This window comes from Clinocottus analis, unplaced genomic scaffold (assembly GCF_023055335.1).
Source record: "Clinocottus analis isolate CAN_PGR_092001 unplaced genomic scaffold, fCliAna1.0.p SCAF_7, whole genome shotgun sequence".
Classification (NCBI taxonomy): Eukaryota; Metazoa; Chordata; class Actinopteri; order Perciformes; family Cottidae; genus Clinocottus; species Clinocottus analis.
This window is the reverse complement of record NW_027176229.1, coordinates 14,264,114-14,281,608: the sequence shown is the minus strand read 5'-3', so window position 1 is coordinate 14,281,608 and position 17,495 is coordinate 14,264,114. Positions and strand designations below refer to the sequence as shown.

The 17,495-nt window shown below is 40.2% G+C and overlaps 4 protein-coding genes across 6 annotated transcripts in view; 1 reads left to right on the top strand and 3 right to left on the bottom strand.

Annotated features, from left to right (window-relative positions):
• Nucleotides 1–1,649: 1,649 nt before the first annotated feature.
• Nucleotides 1,650–6,629, bottom strand: si:dkey-245n4.2 (uncharacterized). Its single transcript, XM_068566447.1, has 6 exons — nucleotides 6,502–6,629; nucleotides 5,421–5,824; nucleotides 5,091–5,232; nucleotides 3,866–3,985; nucleotides 3,509–3,599; nucleotides 1,650–2,949 (listed from the first exon to the last, which is right to left on the bottom strand). Exons 1-6 carry the CDS (start codon nucleotides 6,551–6,553, stop codon nucleotides 2,751–2,753), a joined length of 1,008 nt encoding a protein of 335 aa, XP_068422548.1. The 5' UTR covers nucleotides 6,554–6,629; the 3' UTR covers nucleotides 1,650–2,750.
• Nucleotides 6,630–7,739: 1,110 nt separating this feature from the next.
• Nucleotides 7,740–10,598, bottom strand: LOC137805198 (arrestin domain-containing protein 3-like). Its single transcript, XM_068605003.1, has 7 exons — nucleotides 10,343–10,598; nucleotides 10,070–10,127; nucleotides 9,593–9,737; nucleotides 8,863–8,956; nucleotides 8,482–8,738; nucleotides 7,950–8,297; nucleotides 7,740–7,787 (listed from the first exon to the last, which is right to left on the bottom strand). The coding sequence occupies exons 1-7, from the start codon at nucleotides 10,596–10,598 to the stop codon at nucleotides 7,740–7,742; spliced, it is 1,206 nt and encodes a 401-aa protein (XP_068461104.1).
• Nucleotides 10,599–11,553: 955 nt separating this feature from the next.
• On the bottom strand, nucleotides 11,554–15,675 carry LOC137805406 (arrestin domain-containing protein 3-like). 2 transcript variants are annotated; one of them, XM_068605314.1, is made up of 7 exons: nucleotides 15,319–15,675; nucleotides 14,799–14,847; nucleotides 14,547–14,694; nucleotides 13,712–13,808; nucleotides 12,934–13,190; nucleotides 12,479–12,764; nucleotides 11,554–12,322 (listed from the first exon to the last, which is right to left on the bottom strand). In XM_068605314.1, the coding sequence occupies exons 1-7, from the start codon at nucleotides 15,572–15,574 to the stop codon at nucleotides 12,129–12,131; spliced, it is 1,287 nt and encodes a 428-aa protein (XP_068461415.1). In that variant the 5' UTR covers nucleotides 15,575–15,675; the 3' UTR covers nucleotides 11,554–12,128. The 2 variants fall into 2 exon arrangements, with proteins under 2 accessions (XP_068461415.1, XP_068461414.1); XM_068605313.1 differs by having other exon boundaries at nucleotides 11,554–12,764.
• Nucleotides 15,676–16,048: 373 nt separating this feature from the next.
• LOC137779037 (uncharacterized) overlaps nucleotides 16,049–17,495 on the top strand; it is a 281,596-nt gene continuing 280,149 nt past the window's right edge. For both annotated transcript variants that reach the window (XM_068566488.1, XM_068566487.1), the window contains exon 1: nucleotides 16,049–16,246. The gene's annotated coding sequence lies outside the window, so the exon portion shown is untranslated. The remainder of the gene's footprint in view (nucleotides 16,247–17,495) is intronic.

Sequence of the window (17,495 nt, the reverse complement as noted above, 5' to 3'; positions counted from 1 at the left end):
GTCTCAGACTAAAATGTTGCCCACGCCACTTTAAAATGCGAAGGGATTTTCACTGTTCCTCGCTGGCTGATTGGTATTTATATAGAAAACATAAGGTGATATGAAGGTCAAGGCAGCCTAACGTATTCAGTTTTATCCGGTTGTGGCCTCTAGTGGTATGACGGTGATGCTTAGAGATGAGCAGGATATAACCTTGCTTAACTTTTCACAGTGTCCAGACACTAAGAAACGATTGTTCCCTCAACAAAAGGAGATTGTGCACTTTTTTCAGGTTCCAAAACAATAACAAAAAGCTAAAATATAGTACTCATGCATAAGTTAAGAGCATACAGTAGATAATTCCATCAATGCTACTTAAAAAAAACATAAAAGGAAATAGCATAAAAGATTTTCGAATGGACTAATCTGCAAAAACCATTGTCAGACTGTGATATATGATCTGCCAGGTCCTCTAACACATCTCTTTTGTGTCTCCACCACTCTTCTGGCTCAGCTGCAAGCAGACACACCTGTGTAGACACATACAGTGCAAGCCTGGAAGTTTTTGGACAGTGATACAGTTAGTATGGTTTTTGGCTCCCGCTGACTGGATTTTAAATTAAACATTGACAATGTGGTTAAAGTGCTGACTTTCTTGAAAGGTGCTCCAGGTTGATCACAGGATCCAAATTGGATAAGCACAGGTTGGACGGGTTACAGCCCAACACTATTCACCTACTGTGTATGTCAACACCCTACATTAAAACTATAGCAAACTTGGAATCAACACTTCATCCTCAATCCATCGTTTTATTACATATCCAAAGTGCTGGAGTACAAACCCCAAACATTAAAGAAAACTAGTGTTCACACCCAAATATGAACTGCATCGTTATTTGTGTGGCAGCTCATTAAAAAGTCAACCTAATGTTCTAACGATGTAGCTTACACACAGGTCAATGCCAGTTATTGTGGAAGCTAAATGATTTATTTTGAAAAAAATGAGAAAGAAAATAACCTTCTTTTCTCATCTGGCATGTGGATGTGGTTTAGAAGGGCGTGGGGTGCCATGTCACTTTAGGATGCTGTGCGTTGTTTATTAAACTTTGTTCCCTCTCATTAGGATAAACACTACCAGCAGGGGAGACGGGGTGTCAGCTCTAGGTTTGGTGTACAATAAATGTCCATTAAAAGGCACATATAAGCAAGTTTACATGGACATTCTTTCCTTCAGGCTGTGTTTTGCCTGAACACATATCTTCTCATTATTGTTAAAATGAAGGGCGGATTAAATTCACATGCCCAACAACACCTAGACCTCTCCTTAAAAAAACGTAAAACAGCCTTTGGTTCTCCGTAGTAAACAGACTCCTCCTGCTGGGAAGTTTCCGTGCCACAGGGAATGCCATGGTCTCTATCAGCCTCATCATCAACTTAACATTTCTGTGATTACTGAATCCCCACAGACTGTCTGGAGTAATTTCTATAAATGGTTCTTTGTCAGCAAACATTATCTTTACCCATTCACACAGGATAATATTAAACTGGAGTAGGGTTGGCTGGTGCAGACTAAACACTGAAAAGCATACGCTTCAGTTAATACATTGTGTCACTTTAGTCATAGAAAGTACAAGGAAATTGTATACTGTTTATATTTACCATTTTATTAGGTATTTCACATTATAAAAAACTAACAAATGTACCACAAATTAGTGGTCTACCAGGTTGACACATACAAATACAAAAGTTCAATGATAATCTCCAGTCAAAAGCTTGTTCTGCTGCTATCATGGAAAGTTTAAACATCTACAGGTCCACGTCAACTGAGCAAACTTAATCTGCAGGTGAAGAGTGTGTGGTGGGGAGATTGTTTTGTCAGAGGTTAATAAAGAGCTGTCAAGCTCAAACCAGTGTGTTAAGCACGGCTCTTTTCACGATTAAAAAGATTAAATGTTCATGTAGTGTCAGTAAGCAAAGTGCATTACATTACTGAATTATACAGTGTTAGACTATTGCCATTCCCTATGTACACTAGGTTACGATTTTCTCTCAAAACACCTTAACAACTTCCAACTAACAGTGTTTCTTGCAACACACCACCACAAAGTTGAAACACAACTGTGGTTTTATTTTCCTAAAATAATCCCAATGTTAGGGTGTGAGTCTAAGGAGCCGCGGTGTGTTTTGACATGTCGTTAGGCCTGGTAAGTCAAACTAAATCAAAGAAATATATAATGGGACACTTGAGCTCATCCCACAGCTCAACAGTGTCATATAGGCCGAGGTAAAAAAAAGAAGAAAAAGATTAGTTTCCCAAGTATTTATTTAACTAAAGCCACACATTATCGGTTACTTAGTTGAGCCCTTGAATTGCTCTTAAAGTAAGCCTACAAAGTAAAGCTCAATCCTTTAACATTTATTTAACAGTCCTTTTATCAAACAAGAAATCCCTTTCATCTCAGACACTCAAAGACAAGACTTCTAAAAGCTTATCATCCAGCTCACACTTAATCACTTTTTCTTCTCTGGCAGCTTCATAACACAGCTTGTGTTTGTGGTTGCTAAGTCAAACAGATCTGATTCATGAGCTCTCCTCGATATGCCTGCATCACTCAGTTTGTTTTATACAAGTTTGCCGCCAACAGTCTGAAAACAGACAACGTGACCTTATTTTGACTTTTGTTTTCCCCCCTTTCAGATAGACAACACACATACTTTGACCCCGCACAAGAAACCACGCTGTGTCCAGAAATGCCTAAAACGTACAGCCTTCAGGCCTCGTAGAGTGGAGTAACACTGCCGTCCTTCCACTCGATCAGGATTTCTCCCCGTTGTAAAGTGGGGGAGGAGTGCGGGAGGCGCATGGCATGCTCTGTCAGCGGGGCTCTTTCACTGGCCACCGGGGACCCAGGAACGCTCACCTCAGGCCTCGGAGTGTATGACTTCAAAATACACACCACCTTCTTCCTTCTGGCACAGCAAGACAGAAGAAGGACAGAAAGTGGGTGGAGGTGCTTTTTGCTTTGTATAAAAAGCTCCTTGAAATGTGTTGCCCAAATGTTTCTTTTATTTTCTCTAAGTTCTTTAAAAAAAATAAAAGCAGATTTTTATAGAATGCAGCTCATCCACATTTTATATAAAATGTACGTTGGAGACCCACATTGGAGCCGTGTTATGTCTTGTCTGTGCCTACTGTATTGTTTAATTTTATTTAGTTTAAATTAATCTATTACTTTGAAATATCCACACAGACCAATCACACACAAAGACCCAAGTGATGTCTTGAAATTGCTCACTTTTTCTGATTAAGACTCAAGTAAGTCAAATGTATCACATTTTCAAAGACACAAACAAATAAAACAAACAAATCTCTAGCTTGTACCAGTAGAACATTGCCTATTTTACCATATAAATGATTTATTTATGTACATTTATAATACATATATGTAATGTTGGTCAACTAATCTTTCCAAAAATAAATCTATATAAATAAAAAATGAGTACCTTTCTGTGTGTGCTTAACACTCACCGGTTGGAGTAAACATTGAGGATAAGAATCACAGTGCCGAGGACCAGCGCCAAAGAGCTTAGTACCAGCATGGTTATCTTCCAGCCCATTCCTGTACACATGCACACGTCATTAATTTTACACAAACCACATTTGAAATTATATTTACCTCTTTCAAAGTCATGGTTCTTGTTCAATCACTTGTTAAATGTCTTTCAAGACTCTGGACATTCAAATAAAAGCCCATTGAAACTCTTTTACAAACATTGGAACACGCCTACCATAACCTTTTCACATTCATCCATCTCCACCTAGTGGTGGAAAAGTAACTCTGCGAAAGAAATGGCGAGATAATTGAGTTCAGTCAAGCAAATTTACCATAGTCCATACTGTAGAAAACCATGGTGGGATCAGCGGGAGATTTGGTGCTCAGGGACGAAAGAGGCACATCCAGTAAAGGAAATGTTTCTGTGACTTCAACTGCCATTTTACCTTCAACTAGAAGGAAACAAAACAGAAACAAGTCAACTGGAAGCAAAGACCAACACTGAACCTTACCTGAACCTGGTTTGATTAATTTGCCCTTTTGATGAAGGAAGTGATTGTTGTGTTTGTCCATATTTAGCAGTGAGATGCAAAAGGGCAGGCCTGATATAAGCATAACATGAGTCAGCACTTTGGGGATGCTGTTTAATGGAGTGCTTGGCTGCCTTCCCGAATGAAGAAAATATTAATTTAGCAAAGGAGCATTGGAATAAATTTAATCATCGCATCGAATGCAGGCATGTTGTCATCTAATCCACAGGTCATGGCAGAAAACATTAAATTATTATTATGATCTGATATGATATATCACATGGACTTTTAAAAACACCTGAGCATTTGGGGTTTTGTATGTGTTTGCTCACAGAATACAGCTTGCACACATCAAATTTGAGTATCAATCATTGTGCAAAAACAGGCTGTTTTTCTATCTTGTGCACAACTTGCATAAGCTTTTAAATATTCATGACGAAAGTACCATTACAATGGGAAGAGGGGACGCCATTGACCCATTACATGTACACGTGGGTCAATTACAATATTCTCCATCCAGCAGCATAAAGATGGTTGCGTCTGAACATTTAGTTAAAAAACGGTTTTCTAAATTGAAGTACTTTCCTTTAGGTGATATAATTCATTTAAAATGTAAAAGAGTTAAACAAATTGATTAATTGATTAATAATTGATAATTTGTAGGAATTATGTTTTAGCTTTAATGCTTAGATGCCAACAGGTCCATTCTTGCACCACCAAGTAGAGTTTTGGAAAGTGTAACAGCTGCAACTACACGACAACAAAACTCCAATCACCTACGATTACTTCAAATTCAGGTCTATCAAAAAAAAAAAAAAAAATAAGTATAGCAGGACCTGACACAACGATTGAAATATGGTGCACAATAATGTCAAGTATTTACACTGATGCTGATCAAATCTGTATTTGAGGAGGGTATAAACAGGCAGAGCAACCTTTCTTTAAGGTAATTGATGTTGCTTGTATTAGTCACATACTGTGGCATTGGCATTTAGTAAACTACTGCGAGGAACTTTAAGGTACTTACATGGTTCAGCCTTTACATCAGAGATGGCACTTGGAAAAATCCCAGGTTCCAAGGATTTCCCCAGAGTGTGGTGAGGTTGGTGTTGGTTGTTTCTCCCATTGCACAGTGTCTGGTTGTCGAGTGTCCGCCACCTGCTGCCAGGCTTGTAAAAATATTAGACATTTCACATGTTTATTGAGTAATAAGAGAGAGATAAGATAAGATAAAATAGTCCTTTATTAGTCCCTCTATTCTACATTATGCAATACCCCTAGTTTCTAGATGCTTTTAAGTAATCTAATTAAGGTACCTGCAAAGAAAACCCCTTCCATTCCTCTAAAATATTATTACCTGCTTATGTTCCCTGGAAAGGAAGACCAAAGTGGATTCCTGTGATGCACTAAGGTGCAGCCCCCTCCCTACCAAAGTGAGGTGGCCTTTCTTGGAACAGAACCACGACTGGCTGCTTGCCTCTCTGCCCATGTCCACTGCTGCCACCCCGGCACCAGTGTTGTCACGTTCAGCCTGGACGACGCAGGGCTGCAGGTGCAAGCCTTCATACTGCTCCCCTGGTGCAGTCAGACACTCCCCGCTGTGGTGATTGCTGAGGGCCTGACTTCCTGGGAGCCAACGCCATTCCTGCAAGGCTGAATGTGGGCTGCAATCACCCAGAGATACTCTGCCTCCCAAACTCCCTCGCTGCACCTGCAGACATTTGACCAGCAGCTTGTTCTGAATCTTTAAGCCAGACGTCTCTGTGGAGGGGACATTAAAAAGAAAAGAAACGGCATTGTTTGAGCTGTTATAATCCTCTCATTGTTGTTATTTGAAGACGGAGCTCATACAGTTAATTAAGTTACTTTTTTAATATTAAAAAGCATGCAAGTCAGAAGAGGATAGCTCAATTAAGAATGTGATATGGCAATATGGCAAAATGTATATATCATATTCTGCAAACCCTTGAGTTTACAATGTGCGTACTATTTAGTTTTATTTGCACACGTTTGTCGTACAAATACTACATAAGGGGTTTGAAAAGTACGTGTCCTTCAACTCGACATACGTACAGCGGCAATGGAAGGCGATAAAAAGCAATTCATCTTAATCGCGAGAAACATTTTCAATGTAACGTGCGTGACCTCCGTTTCAGACCAATGGTTGAAGACGCCACAGTCTGTTCTGCAACAATGTGGCGAAAGCGCGAGCTAACGCTAGCTGACACTTGGAAAGTATCTTTCGGCCAACTTACTAAACACGACTAACAATACAGAAAGGAGAGTGGACAGAGACGTCAAACACGTCCATCTGAACACGGTCGTTTCCCTTTGGTTCCGAATCGCTGGCTTGTCGTCTTTAATTCCGCCATTGGGACTCTTGAAACGACCGAGGTGCTAACAAACCGTAACGTTCATCGTAACCGCTTTCAAATTACCTTTTGAAATGACAAAGAGGAGCAAGCAGACCCACAGTAGCCTTCTCTCCATGGCGGTGACGGGCGCTGATACTTCGGGCTCTTCCGAGCAGTGCAACCCGCATCTATTGAGCAACAAGTGCAAGTGGGCTGGGACTAAAGCTTGACCTCCCTCTGTGCAGCATCCATAAGGCGGATAGATGAATGAGGATCCGAGCATTCCCCCTCATTACTCTTTACTAGGACATGCATAATTCTAAATGTAGATTTCCTTTGAAATGCTCCGTTATTGTCCAGGGAGCAAAGCAATTGCTTAATATTGAGGATGTTGGGAGATTTGAGCTACTTTTACTCTCCAGTTGCAACTATGTGGTCACTAGGTATCCCCATGAGCCAGCTGTTTATGCTGTATTCATTTGTTCAACACATTCCTATATGACAGGCAAAAACAACGTGTTTACAACCAGTGTGTTGCAGCTCCATGGACTACCAATTGGATCTGAAGAGCATAAATCTGTTTTAAAAGAGAAGACAGTGTCTCACTCTGAAAAGGATAGCCCACTCGTTACTGTGAGAAACGGGACAGCTTTTGGGGGCCCGCATGGTCACATGATGTTTTTCTCTGTAAGGATGCACCACCAAGTATGTAAAAGACCTTGATCAACTTCAACATATTCAGTGGACTTACAATGAGTAAACTCGTAGTCTCAAACAACATATGTTTTTTATTCTGAGAATTATTTAAGACACAATTACTTCAAATATTAAACTAACAAACATGTCACAGCCATTAAGAAACAAAGTTCTCTTTTTGCCTGCAACGATACCATGAATTCTTTTTATGAAATGTTTGAGAACCACTGAAAACCCAGGAAAACCATATCCCTTGGTTTGCACCTGGTTAGCTTAGAGATTGCTTATAGAAGAACACAAGTACATACATTTTTTAAAAGACATTGTCATGAATTTGTTTTACTAAACAAACACAATTTTCCACCCAACAGTGAAATGACTGAGGAGCACAGATAATTTATGTCATTTTGTTATTACATGAAAACACACACTGTACATATTAACTTTTTTTAAAACATTTGACTCAAAAATAAATGCAAGTAGAAATACAGATAGCAGTTTCACATTTTTAAACAGCAAATACTTTACTATATAAATAGCTCAAATGCCCTCAATATCTGTCCGTGCTTTTTAAGTCAATAATATTTGTTCCTTTTGAAGCTCATCTTTTATGATCTGACCCAGTCTTACTGAGGAGGGGAGTAAAGGGACAAATAGGATGGAGGTTCTCCTTCCTGTTGAAACAGAGGTGAAGCAGTCGGAGCTGAGGGATGCACTGAGGATGAAAAGCTGTGTGGAGCAGCCTGTTGTGGCCACTGATTATTATAGCCACCTGATATGTAAGGTTGAGTGGGAACTGGTGCAGGGTACCCAAAAGCACCTGAAACTGCAGGTACCGGTGCTGCTGGGTATCCAAAAGCACCTGAAACTGCAGGTACCGGTGCTGCTGGGTATCCAAAAGTACCTGGACCTTCAGGTACCGGTGCTGCTGGGTATCCAAAAGCACCTGAACCTCCAGGTACAGGTGGTGCTGGGTATCCAAAAGCACCTGAACCTGCAGGTACAGGATACGGTCCAATAGGGAAGGCAGGGGGAGGGAAGTCGCTGTAACTTGGAGCCCCAAAAGCCCCAGCTGGGTAAGGCCCCGCAGCTTCACCAGGCTGAAGGGCAGCAGCACCAGAAGGAACTATGACCAGCGGAAACACCACCTTTGGGTCAATGGCAAAACTGATATCCAGATACACCTGGGAAAGGGAAACATATGAAACCAGCATGCATTTTATTGATATTTTATTGAAAATGTTTATCCCACTTTTTTTGTACTGTAATCATTTGCTGTTTTGTGGTTATCGTGTTTTATATTCTGCCAATATCTGCAAAGAAAGATTTTCTTTGTTGATGTAACAACACTATTACATTATTACATACCTTAAGGTAATGGTCAACTGAGATGATTTCACAATTATGGAGAGTGTGGATGGCATCGACAGGAACATTAAACTGGCAGGAGACAGTTTCCTCTGAATTCGGTTCAATAGTCTCCCCAACCATTTTCCACAGACTTAGGTCACTGATATTAGTGGAGGCATTGGCATGATACACTATTTTCTGATGTAAACTGAATTTGGGCTTCATTTGTTTAGATGAGGAATTGCAGATTTTGGCAACAGCAGACACAGTGCCACCTAAAAAAAACAATTCAAACATCTGAATATACAGTTTTTAATGAAAAAAATATCACAACACAATAAAACAATTATCATATTGGTGTATTGTATTGTAAGTAAGTATATAGTAGATGGACATTACCTGGAGAGCAAACGTTTGTGTTAACTGTAGCAGACATTTGGACCTGTCCTTTGGAGGAACCGCTCATCATTTTATCCACTGAACCAACCTGTTGCTGAAATTCAAATTAATATTAATTAATGTATATAAAATATTGCCATCTTGATAACCTTCCTCATCGTTATGGCCATAAAAAGTGAAGTCTTTAACATCCCAACATGAATCCTTCCTGACTAGGTTTTACAAGGGGTTGGGCAATACTGTATACTCTCTCCATTCTCTAATGGGCCCTAATATCAATCAATGAAATACTATCATCTCTCAACACTACAATACATTTTGCGAAATTCACTCCATTTCCTGTTTATTCAAGCAACCGGTTTGTGGTTTTTTATGTTCTTCTGTTTGCTCACGTGCCACACCCTATCGTTCAGACTCTATGAATAAATATTAATTCAATAGGCCCTGTTGCATGCTTCCTATTATGTTATATAATTATAGGACACTGCTCTTTTCTCCGAGCTTCATTACGCTTTGCTCAGACACATTCAATATAAAACAGTTGTCATGCCTAACTCTGCATTGTTTCCTTTCCTTCAATCCTTTTGTACCTTTCTTTCAGTTATTGACAGCTGGCTTTTTAGTTCTGTGACTGTATATCTTGAATATTTTCCTTTCAAATATTTTAATTAATGTGTAATGTAACTAGTGTTTCAAATAAACACGTGTATCATTGTAGTGTACCGCTCACCATTATTTGGATAGGGTGCAAGGACTTTGAAACAAAGTTGAGATCTTTTTGGACTCCAGAAGGCAACCGCCAGCTCCTGGACATCTTTGCTTCCAGCATGTAGACAATCTTTCCATGAAGCCCCTTGAAGGATGACGGCATGTCCCTGTGTTCCATGAATGGAGGTTTTTGTATAAAAGAAACACAGTAGTCCTGCCAGATGCAAATGGTAATGGACCCGAAGAGCGCTTTTCTAGTCTTCCGACCACTCAAAGTGCTTTAACACTACACAACATCATTTACACATTCACACACTGATGAGAGGAGCTACATCAGTATTATCAACTATTCATACACCGTACGGGAGCAATTTAGGGTTAGGTGTCTTGCTCAAGGACACATCGACATGGGCGAGCGAAGTCGGGGATCGAACCGCCGATCCTCTGATTGACGACCCTGCTCTGAGCCACAGTCGCCCTAGTGTGAATGTACACTTACCCCTGTGGGATTGTAAACCGGAATTTAAAGTGATGGTCTCCTTTGGGAAGTACTGTGCCTGCAAAATAAATGAGAATGATCAGTATTTCTGGTTGAGACCTGACAGCTCTTTATTTGCTCAGTTGGATTTATACTATATATAATTGAATTGAACTTAAGGGAAACAACATGGACAGACCTACTTTCTTATGTGTTTAGAGATGTATGCACAATTAACCACACAAGTAGATAGCATTTTGATTCAAAATAGAGTGAAGAATTTCTTAGACATACCTTTCTCATCTTCAGCAACTAAGGACTCTTTGAGTTTAAAGTATCTCCTGTGCGCATTGTACGATCTACGGCCATCTCCGCTGCCCTCAGTCCAGTGGACGCGCGCGTCCCCTTTGACTTTCACGACCAGCTTCTTCACTTTGGTTTCTTTTTTCAGAGTAAAAGTGACTGTGCCAGCGATAGTGTCTCCTTGAGAGACAGTGTCCTCTTTGTTGAGAGCTTCATAAACCAGATTGAAGTCCTTGATCGGAGACATTTTCGACGGAGCGTTCGAGGTCGAATGCGTTTTGTTTCCCTCAACACGGACTGCGACTTCCTGCTTACACTCAGCTGCCTCTTGACAGGGGCTGCGCCCAAAGATGGAGTTCACAAACAAACCCAGAGACAGCGGACTTAACAACAATTATTTGTAAATTGTGTGTCTTGTAACTTTTTCTGTTAGGACTAGTGAAATTATTAGTAAATCAAATGAGTAAGACAAAATAAAGTGCAACGTGGTTGCTCAGAGGTTATCTATCATGTATAACGAGAACGGGGGTCAGGTGACTCAATGATAATTATGAAATGGCAGCTTACCTGTCGTAAAAACAATGGGTTGTCCAACCAATTGTGGCCCTGGACTGTCTCTTGCCAGACTTGCCAGAGCCACATGGAGGATCTCGGCCTTGATTTGAAAACCTCCCATATTGCTTCATGTCATGCAGTTAAATTACAACATACTTCATGTCAGTCCAGATATCACAACAGCAATAGGCTAATTCAGGTTTAAGCATTGTACTGTGTTACAGAGTGTTTATTATTAGGCTAATACACTAGCAGAGGCCGAATGTCTTTGATAAAATGGAAGAGCTCAGGATGGATGAGATTTTAGATGTTTGTCTCTTGTGTGCACTTTTCCCTCTGTTGCTGTAATCCTGAAAATGTCTCCACTTCGTGACTAATGAAGGATTATCTTATCTTATTCATGGATCATTTACTGATGTGGCCTACCGGGCTCACGCCCAGTGGCGCAAAGTGGCCCTTGATCTGTACCTCCATAGTGTCACTCAAAGAGACTTGTGCTAACAAAGAGGAGACTCAAAATGACCACAAATAAACCAAACAACAAACACAAAGAGACACAAAATAGCTGCAAAGGAACCACAAACAACCACCAAAAGACACAAAACAACAATAATTCAAAAAGAGTCACAGAGAAACCGTCTGTTGAAATACTTTATTCACATCTACAAATCAGAAAAAAACACTTGCAGTTGTGTAACGTAAATAGACAGAAGTAGTTGTCTGGTGTTACATTCAGTATACTGGGAAACTGGGATTATATACTTTGCCTCTTAGTTGATCGATTAATATAAACATTAAAAAAGTTTTTTAGGATGTCCAGTTTCTTTTAACCAGCCTCCAGAAGGAAGAGTGAGGTAGAGAGAATAGGTATAAAGTATATAACATTGAAAACATGGTCGGTTTAGAACTCTTGAAATGATCAAGGCACGTGTACACATACAGTGTATCTGGATGGTTCAGGCTTGAGCAGCTGCACAAAGCAAAATGAACTGACAGGAAAACATTCCCATATAATGCAAACATCTTTTTTCTTATATAATTGTTCACATGCAAACATTAAATATTGCACAAAGGAACTGTTGCACTTCACACTTCAAAATGAGAAACACTTAAGTGTTTAAGACACTATCAAGGCGATGAGATTTCACGTTTAAATAAGTATTAGTATTTTAACTTCATGATTACCACATTTAACAGATTCAGTCATTGCGCATATGTCCTATTATTTTGCATCAGAATTGTGAGTATCAGCAGAGGGGAAAAGGAGTGAATATGCTGGAGGAGCTTCATCCGATTGAGACAGAAAGTCTGTGTCCATCGTTGGTGCAGAAGACAGCTGGTTGTATGTAGGGGCAGTTGGGGATATGCTAAAGGAGGGAGGAGAAATGGATGGGGCGGATGGGGGTGGTGGAAATGCTGGAGCAGTCGGCGGGGGATGAAGCGCAGAAGGCGGAGGGTGAAGCACAGAAGACGTAGATGAAGATGAAAATGGATATCCGTAAGGAGAAGACAATTGTGGCACTTGGTTATTGTAGCCCCCATTGATGTGTGCCGGCTGAGCAGAGTACACACCTGATGGTCCAGCGTACACTGGTGGGGTATCTTGGTACACAGGTGGTGGTGCTGAATACCTTTGGGATCCTGGGTGTCCATAACCACCTGAGTGTGGGGATACAGGAAAGGGATCTAAAGACAACACAGGGGGAGGGAAGTCGCTGTTGCTTGGGCCCCCAGCAGCCCCAGCTGGATAGGGGCCCTCAGCGACACCAGGCTGACGGCCAGCAGCGAGGTCTGTAGGAATAATGACCACTGGGAATATTATCTCTGGATCGAAAGCAAAGCTGATGTCCAGATAAGCCTGAGAAAAAAAAAAACATGACAGCCTCATGAGCAACCTGTGCTTTAATTCTAAAATAGAAAAGCATGAAAACATCCAACAGTCCCAATGGAAAATCTTTTATCAATATGTATGGGTCATCAGTTAAACAAAATCACTTCCAAAAGAGCTTATAGTCAATGTTGCATACCTTTAAATGGTATTCCACTGAGATAATGTCACAATTCTGGATGGTTGGCATCTGAACACGAGGAATCTGTATTGCACACCTGACATCCTTCTGTGTTTGGGATTTAATACTGTTGTTAACCACTTTGTGGATAACACTGCTCTCATGTTTGGTACTGCTGTTGGCACGGTATACCACATTCTGGATTAAGCTGAATTTGGGAATCATCTCACTGGATGAAGAATTGTTGATTTTTGCAACAATCGCCAGAGTTTCACCTGTGACGGAAAAAAATAAAATTGAATTAATCTAAATCAAGTGCCACACACTGTGCTCCAGTATGTGTATTATATAAAGGCAGTTCATGAGTAAACTTGAAATCATACTAACACCTTAAAATGCTACTTCAATTTCTATCAACTTTTCTTTTCATGCTTTACTCAAACCATCACTGACAACAAACCATTACAAGTGTGAGCCAGTGTGCACACTACCAGGGCACTGGAACAGACACATCTAAATAGATCGCAGCTGCTACTAATGTTATTATTGGTTACACGATAGTGTCTCCTGTAATAGCAGGTCAAAAAAACTGTACGGTGCATGCCATTTCTTTCTTGTTGACAAAAGCAATAAGTGGAATTTAACAATTGCTGAACTATAATTTCAACACTATTTCAATATTAATAAAATAGTTTGCTATGCATGGCTGTGGTAACCACCACTAACAACAAAAACAAGTTTTCAGTATCTGCTTCAGCAAAAGATCTCCTTCCATGACTTGAAGAAAAATGTATACCTGGAGCATAAGCACTCTTGTCAACAATGACATCCATGTGTACATGTCCTTTTGAGAAAAGCCCCATCTCTTTTTTTGTTGAACCAACTTGGCGTGACTAGAATGCAATAAAAAGGGAAAATAATTACTTTTGATCCACTCTCATTATTTAGACATTAAAGTGCATGGGTTAAGCATTTCAGTGATACAGCCGGGCAAAATACCCAGCTCCACTGCACCTGTTGTCACTTATTACTGCTCACTGTGAAGTATATCATAGAGTTTTCACTGGAAACACTTCAACAGAAGAAATAGTGTATATGGAAGATTTTGACAACAATGTATGGAAATTATACAAAATAACTGGGACCCTGTTATTGTTTTTCTTAAATGGAATTTTAGCAGCACAAATTGATATGTAAATCCCGATCGGTCTTTTTTCACAGCAGATGTTTTGACTTGTCATGGCAGGAATGGCCCATTTGGGGCAAATACCGTTTATTGTAGCTCTATGTATGTAAGCATTCGAGGAAGCCAAACCAGTAGGCGAGTATGCACAACTGACACCTTAAAATGCAATGACAACATAAACATTATTGATATTAACAACAACTGTGCTTTGAAAATGTTAAAATGTCTGGCGTGAAAACTACCTATATTTTTCATTTCCAATTGTCCATTTCTTTTTTTATTATCTACACCACATGACAAGTGCTGCATCCAAGTAAAGGTCTGGTGTCACCGACTGTAACTTTACACTACAAAGTCTCTACATACTAAAGGGGAATAAAGGAGTGTAGTTTCTGTCTCGTAACTTATAGTAACAGAGATTTCTATGTTGTAATATTGTACACACCATCAGAGAATGAAGATTTGGAAAGGACCTTGAGACAAAACGTATGTCCTTTGCTACTTTATTGTCCATCTTCCAACTCCTGGACAACTTGACTTCCAATTTGTAGACAATCTTTCCATGACTGCCTTTGAAGGATGAAGGCATGCTTCTGTGATGGAAAACCGGCAGATTAATGTGATGTTATATTAAGTGTATTAACATTAATTAATTCCATTTGAACATGTTTACACCAACTAATAGAACACTACTTACCCTTGTGGTATTTTCAAGTGGAATTTGTAGACATGGATCCCTTGGGGAACTAGTTTCATGAAAGAGGGAGGATTTTGTGTGTATAGTAATGGTCAACTGCCAATACCTGTTACTTTAAAGTAGTAATTCATATGGTGGTGGAAAGTAACACATGCACTTTATTACATTTTAATACTTCCAACCCACTGCACTTAATTTCATTACTGTAAAATCTGTCATCTGGATTACTGTAAGAGCTGTAATTGAATTATTAGTCACTTGTTTTAGTGTCACAGTTATTCTTTAACTAAAGTAGGCCCTGCAGACCTCCATACTTTTATTAACTTTTGAATTTTTAACAACCCCCCCCCCCAGCTGAAGGTAGTGAACATGTTGACTAACCATGCCATGACCGTCACAAGGCACAAATAACACGTGCACAAACGAACAAGGGGAGGAAGGGACATAGGAGGCCTCTACCATGCCAGTCAGTAATAACAGGGTTGCAGCGTGCATAACTAACGAAGAGTCTGCAGCTTACCCTTAGAGTTCTCTGGGATCAGAAACTGCTTTAGTTTGAAATATCTCTTGTGAGCCTGGTATGTATGGGTGCGGTCGCCGCTCTTTTTTGTCCACCGTACATCAGCGTCTCCTTTGGCTTTTACAAACAGGCTCTCAACTGTGGTCTCCTTCGATAAGGCCAGAATTACTTTTCCAATGAGATGGTCCCCCTCCGAAAACGTCTCATACTCGTTCAACGCGTCACAAGTTAACGTTAATTTTTGAATAGCAGGCATTGTGGAGACTAAACGGATGAAATAGATAAACAAAACAAACAATCCAGCCACTTGCTCATTATAAAACGCGTTCACGGCGTGGTACTTTCATAAAAGGAGAGGACGCCCTACCCATGGCGTCCAGACTGCTGAGGAAGACACGCCCTACGAATGTCTCCTCAAAGGCCTCTGCTGCCATCTACCGTACAAAGAAGAGACTGCGGGCTCCGAATCAAGTGCATGAAACTCTGCGCCAAAGCGCATTGCAATTGTTGCAAAAAGAATGGCACCGAAACCAAGCCCGCTGGAGGTCATGCACAGGGACATGGAGTCTACACACGTAGTCTTCTGTGTACTGTCTGTGGTTAAAGTTTGGAATACACAGTTAAGACATGTTGAAATGGCTATCATACTGTTGTGCGCCTGTTTTGTGCTTCTCCTAAATACCTCAAATGGTTTTCCCGCCGTTTGGATGTTAATAGGCTAACACTGACCAGTGTGCTGTGTAAACAGAAGGCGCCATGGAGACAGTTACCGTGCCAGTGTGGTGGGGTGAGTGTATTTAGGGTAGAAGGAGGAGGGTGAAGTCAGGACCTCACAAGACAACCAAGTGCGACGAATGTGCGAAAACAAAGCGACCAGCAACAGAAAAGGAAGACAGTGAACTGAAAGTTTCATTTAACATTGGCACAGGTTAGTTCCTGAGCAGTAGCCTTGTGCTGCTTCGTGTGTTTCTACCCTTATCTTCCTCTTTGGTGTTGTGTATGTTTTGCATTCAGAGTTGCATACTAAAACTAGTCTTCTAAATTTCCATTAATGTTTTTATTTTTGTGTGCAATTGCGGTAAGTATAAGATTCCAACTCTTCACCTCATTTTGTTCGTGGAAAATCAGAAATGACGTTGAACCTACCCCCCAAACTAATTGTGCAAAACGTATATTTGAAGATAGTGTTGCCTAAATATATTTGCAGAAAGCAAAACTATACAACACATTTTTTGTTTGTTTGTTATGTGTATCCTGTTTTTGGGCCCTTATTAAGCTAAGGAGAGCCCTGCATGCTTTACAGCTCATCGAGACAGAGATGAAAGTGCTGGTAGATGGTACCTGCACATTTGTGGAGAGCATCTATAGCATAACCGCAGATGGAGCTTCATATCACAGAAATACCTCATTGTTGCAGTGCTGCTTGTTTTGTGAAGTGTCTTTGAAAGTTCTCTATTTCTTCACTATCGGGCAGTCAATATATGTTTTAAAAATGTTGTCTTAAGTTTCACACTAGGTAAAAAATAAGCACATTTATACAAAAAAATGTGTTCCTTTGTAATTGATTTATTAATGGCAAAGACTTAAATCACATCCCTCAGTAGAAGCTCATTAATCTTTGTCATGTATATGCCCCTAGTTGGATAGGTTGTATCCGTGCATTGGGAAAAAGGGTGCCTTGGTCAAGTCAAGTCTTTATTAAGATTAATGAACAGCTTGACATTTTTAGTCCTCTGTCTGAATCAATAATTTTAATACTCATGAGGGCCAATGGGGATCTAAGCTTGCAGAACACACATTGTGGCCACAGGGCGCATGTTAAATGTCCAAGTGGTAATCAATGCAAAGAAATTAGCTATTGATCTGTTATAGTTTTGTAATAGGTTATCTATTGGTTTGCTCTTTCGGAAAATTCCAATAGCAGTCGGATGGAATTGTGCTGGTAATATTGCTGTACGGGGTGTGCCTGCGCGTGTCTGCATTCACATTCACCTAGCTTCCTATGTGTGTTTGCATGTGAGTGCAGGGTCACGTTCCAATTAGCACAGAGGGCAGATTGTAAATAAACATGTTGGGGAGAATATTGGTGATCTGCATCACATCCACTACAAATAAGGCTGGGAAATTCAGAATCTGGTGGTTTGATGCTAAACACTATTTTTAATCATAATGTATGT

Excerpts from the sequence above, each read along its gene's own strand:
- si:dkey-245n4.2 (XM_068566447.1), bottom strand. The coding sequence starts at position 6,553 with ATGGAGAGAAGGCTACTGTGGGTCTGCTTGCTCCTCTTTGTCATTTCA. Across the intron at positions 5,233-5,420 it reads TTTCCAGGGAACATAAGCAG|CCTGGCAGCAGGTGGCGGAC; the intron begins GTAATAATATTT and ends TATTTTTACAAG. Across the intron at positions 3,600-3,865 it reads TTTCTACAGTATGGACTATG|GAATGGGCTGGAAGATAACC; the intron begins GTAAATTTGCTT and ends GCATGTGTACAG.
- LOC137805198 (XM_068605003.1), bottom strand. The coding sequence starts at position 10,598 with ATGTCTCCGATCAAGGACTTCAATCTGGTTTATGAAGCTCTCAACAAA. Across the intron at positions 10,128-10,342 it reads AGTTGCTGAAGATGAGAAAG|GCACAGTACTTCCCAAAGGA; the intron begins GTATGTCTAAGA and ends TTTATTTTGCAG. Across the intron at positions 8,739-8,862 it reads CACAAACGTTTGCTCTCCAG|GTGGCACTGTGTCTGCTGTT; the intron begins GTAATGTCCATC and ends TGTTTTTTTTAG.
- LOC137805406 (XM_068605313.1), bottom strand. The coding sequence starts at position 15,574 with ATGCCTGCTATTCAAAAATTAACGTTAACTTGTGACGCGTTGAACGAG. Across the intron at positions 13,809-14,546 it reads CAAATCTTCATTCTCTGATG|TCACGCCAAGTTGGTTCAAC; the intron begins GTGTGTACAATA and ends ATTGCATTCTAG. Across the intron at positions 13,191-13,711 it reads CAAGAGTGCTTATGCTCCAG|GTGAAACTCTGGCGATTGTT; the intron begins GTATACATTTTT and ends TTTCCGTCACAG.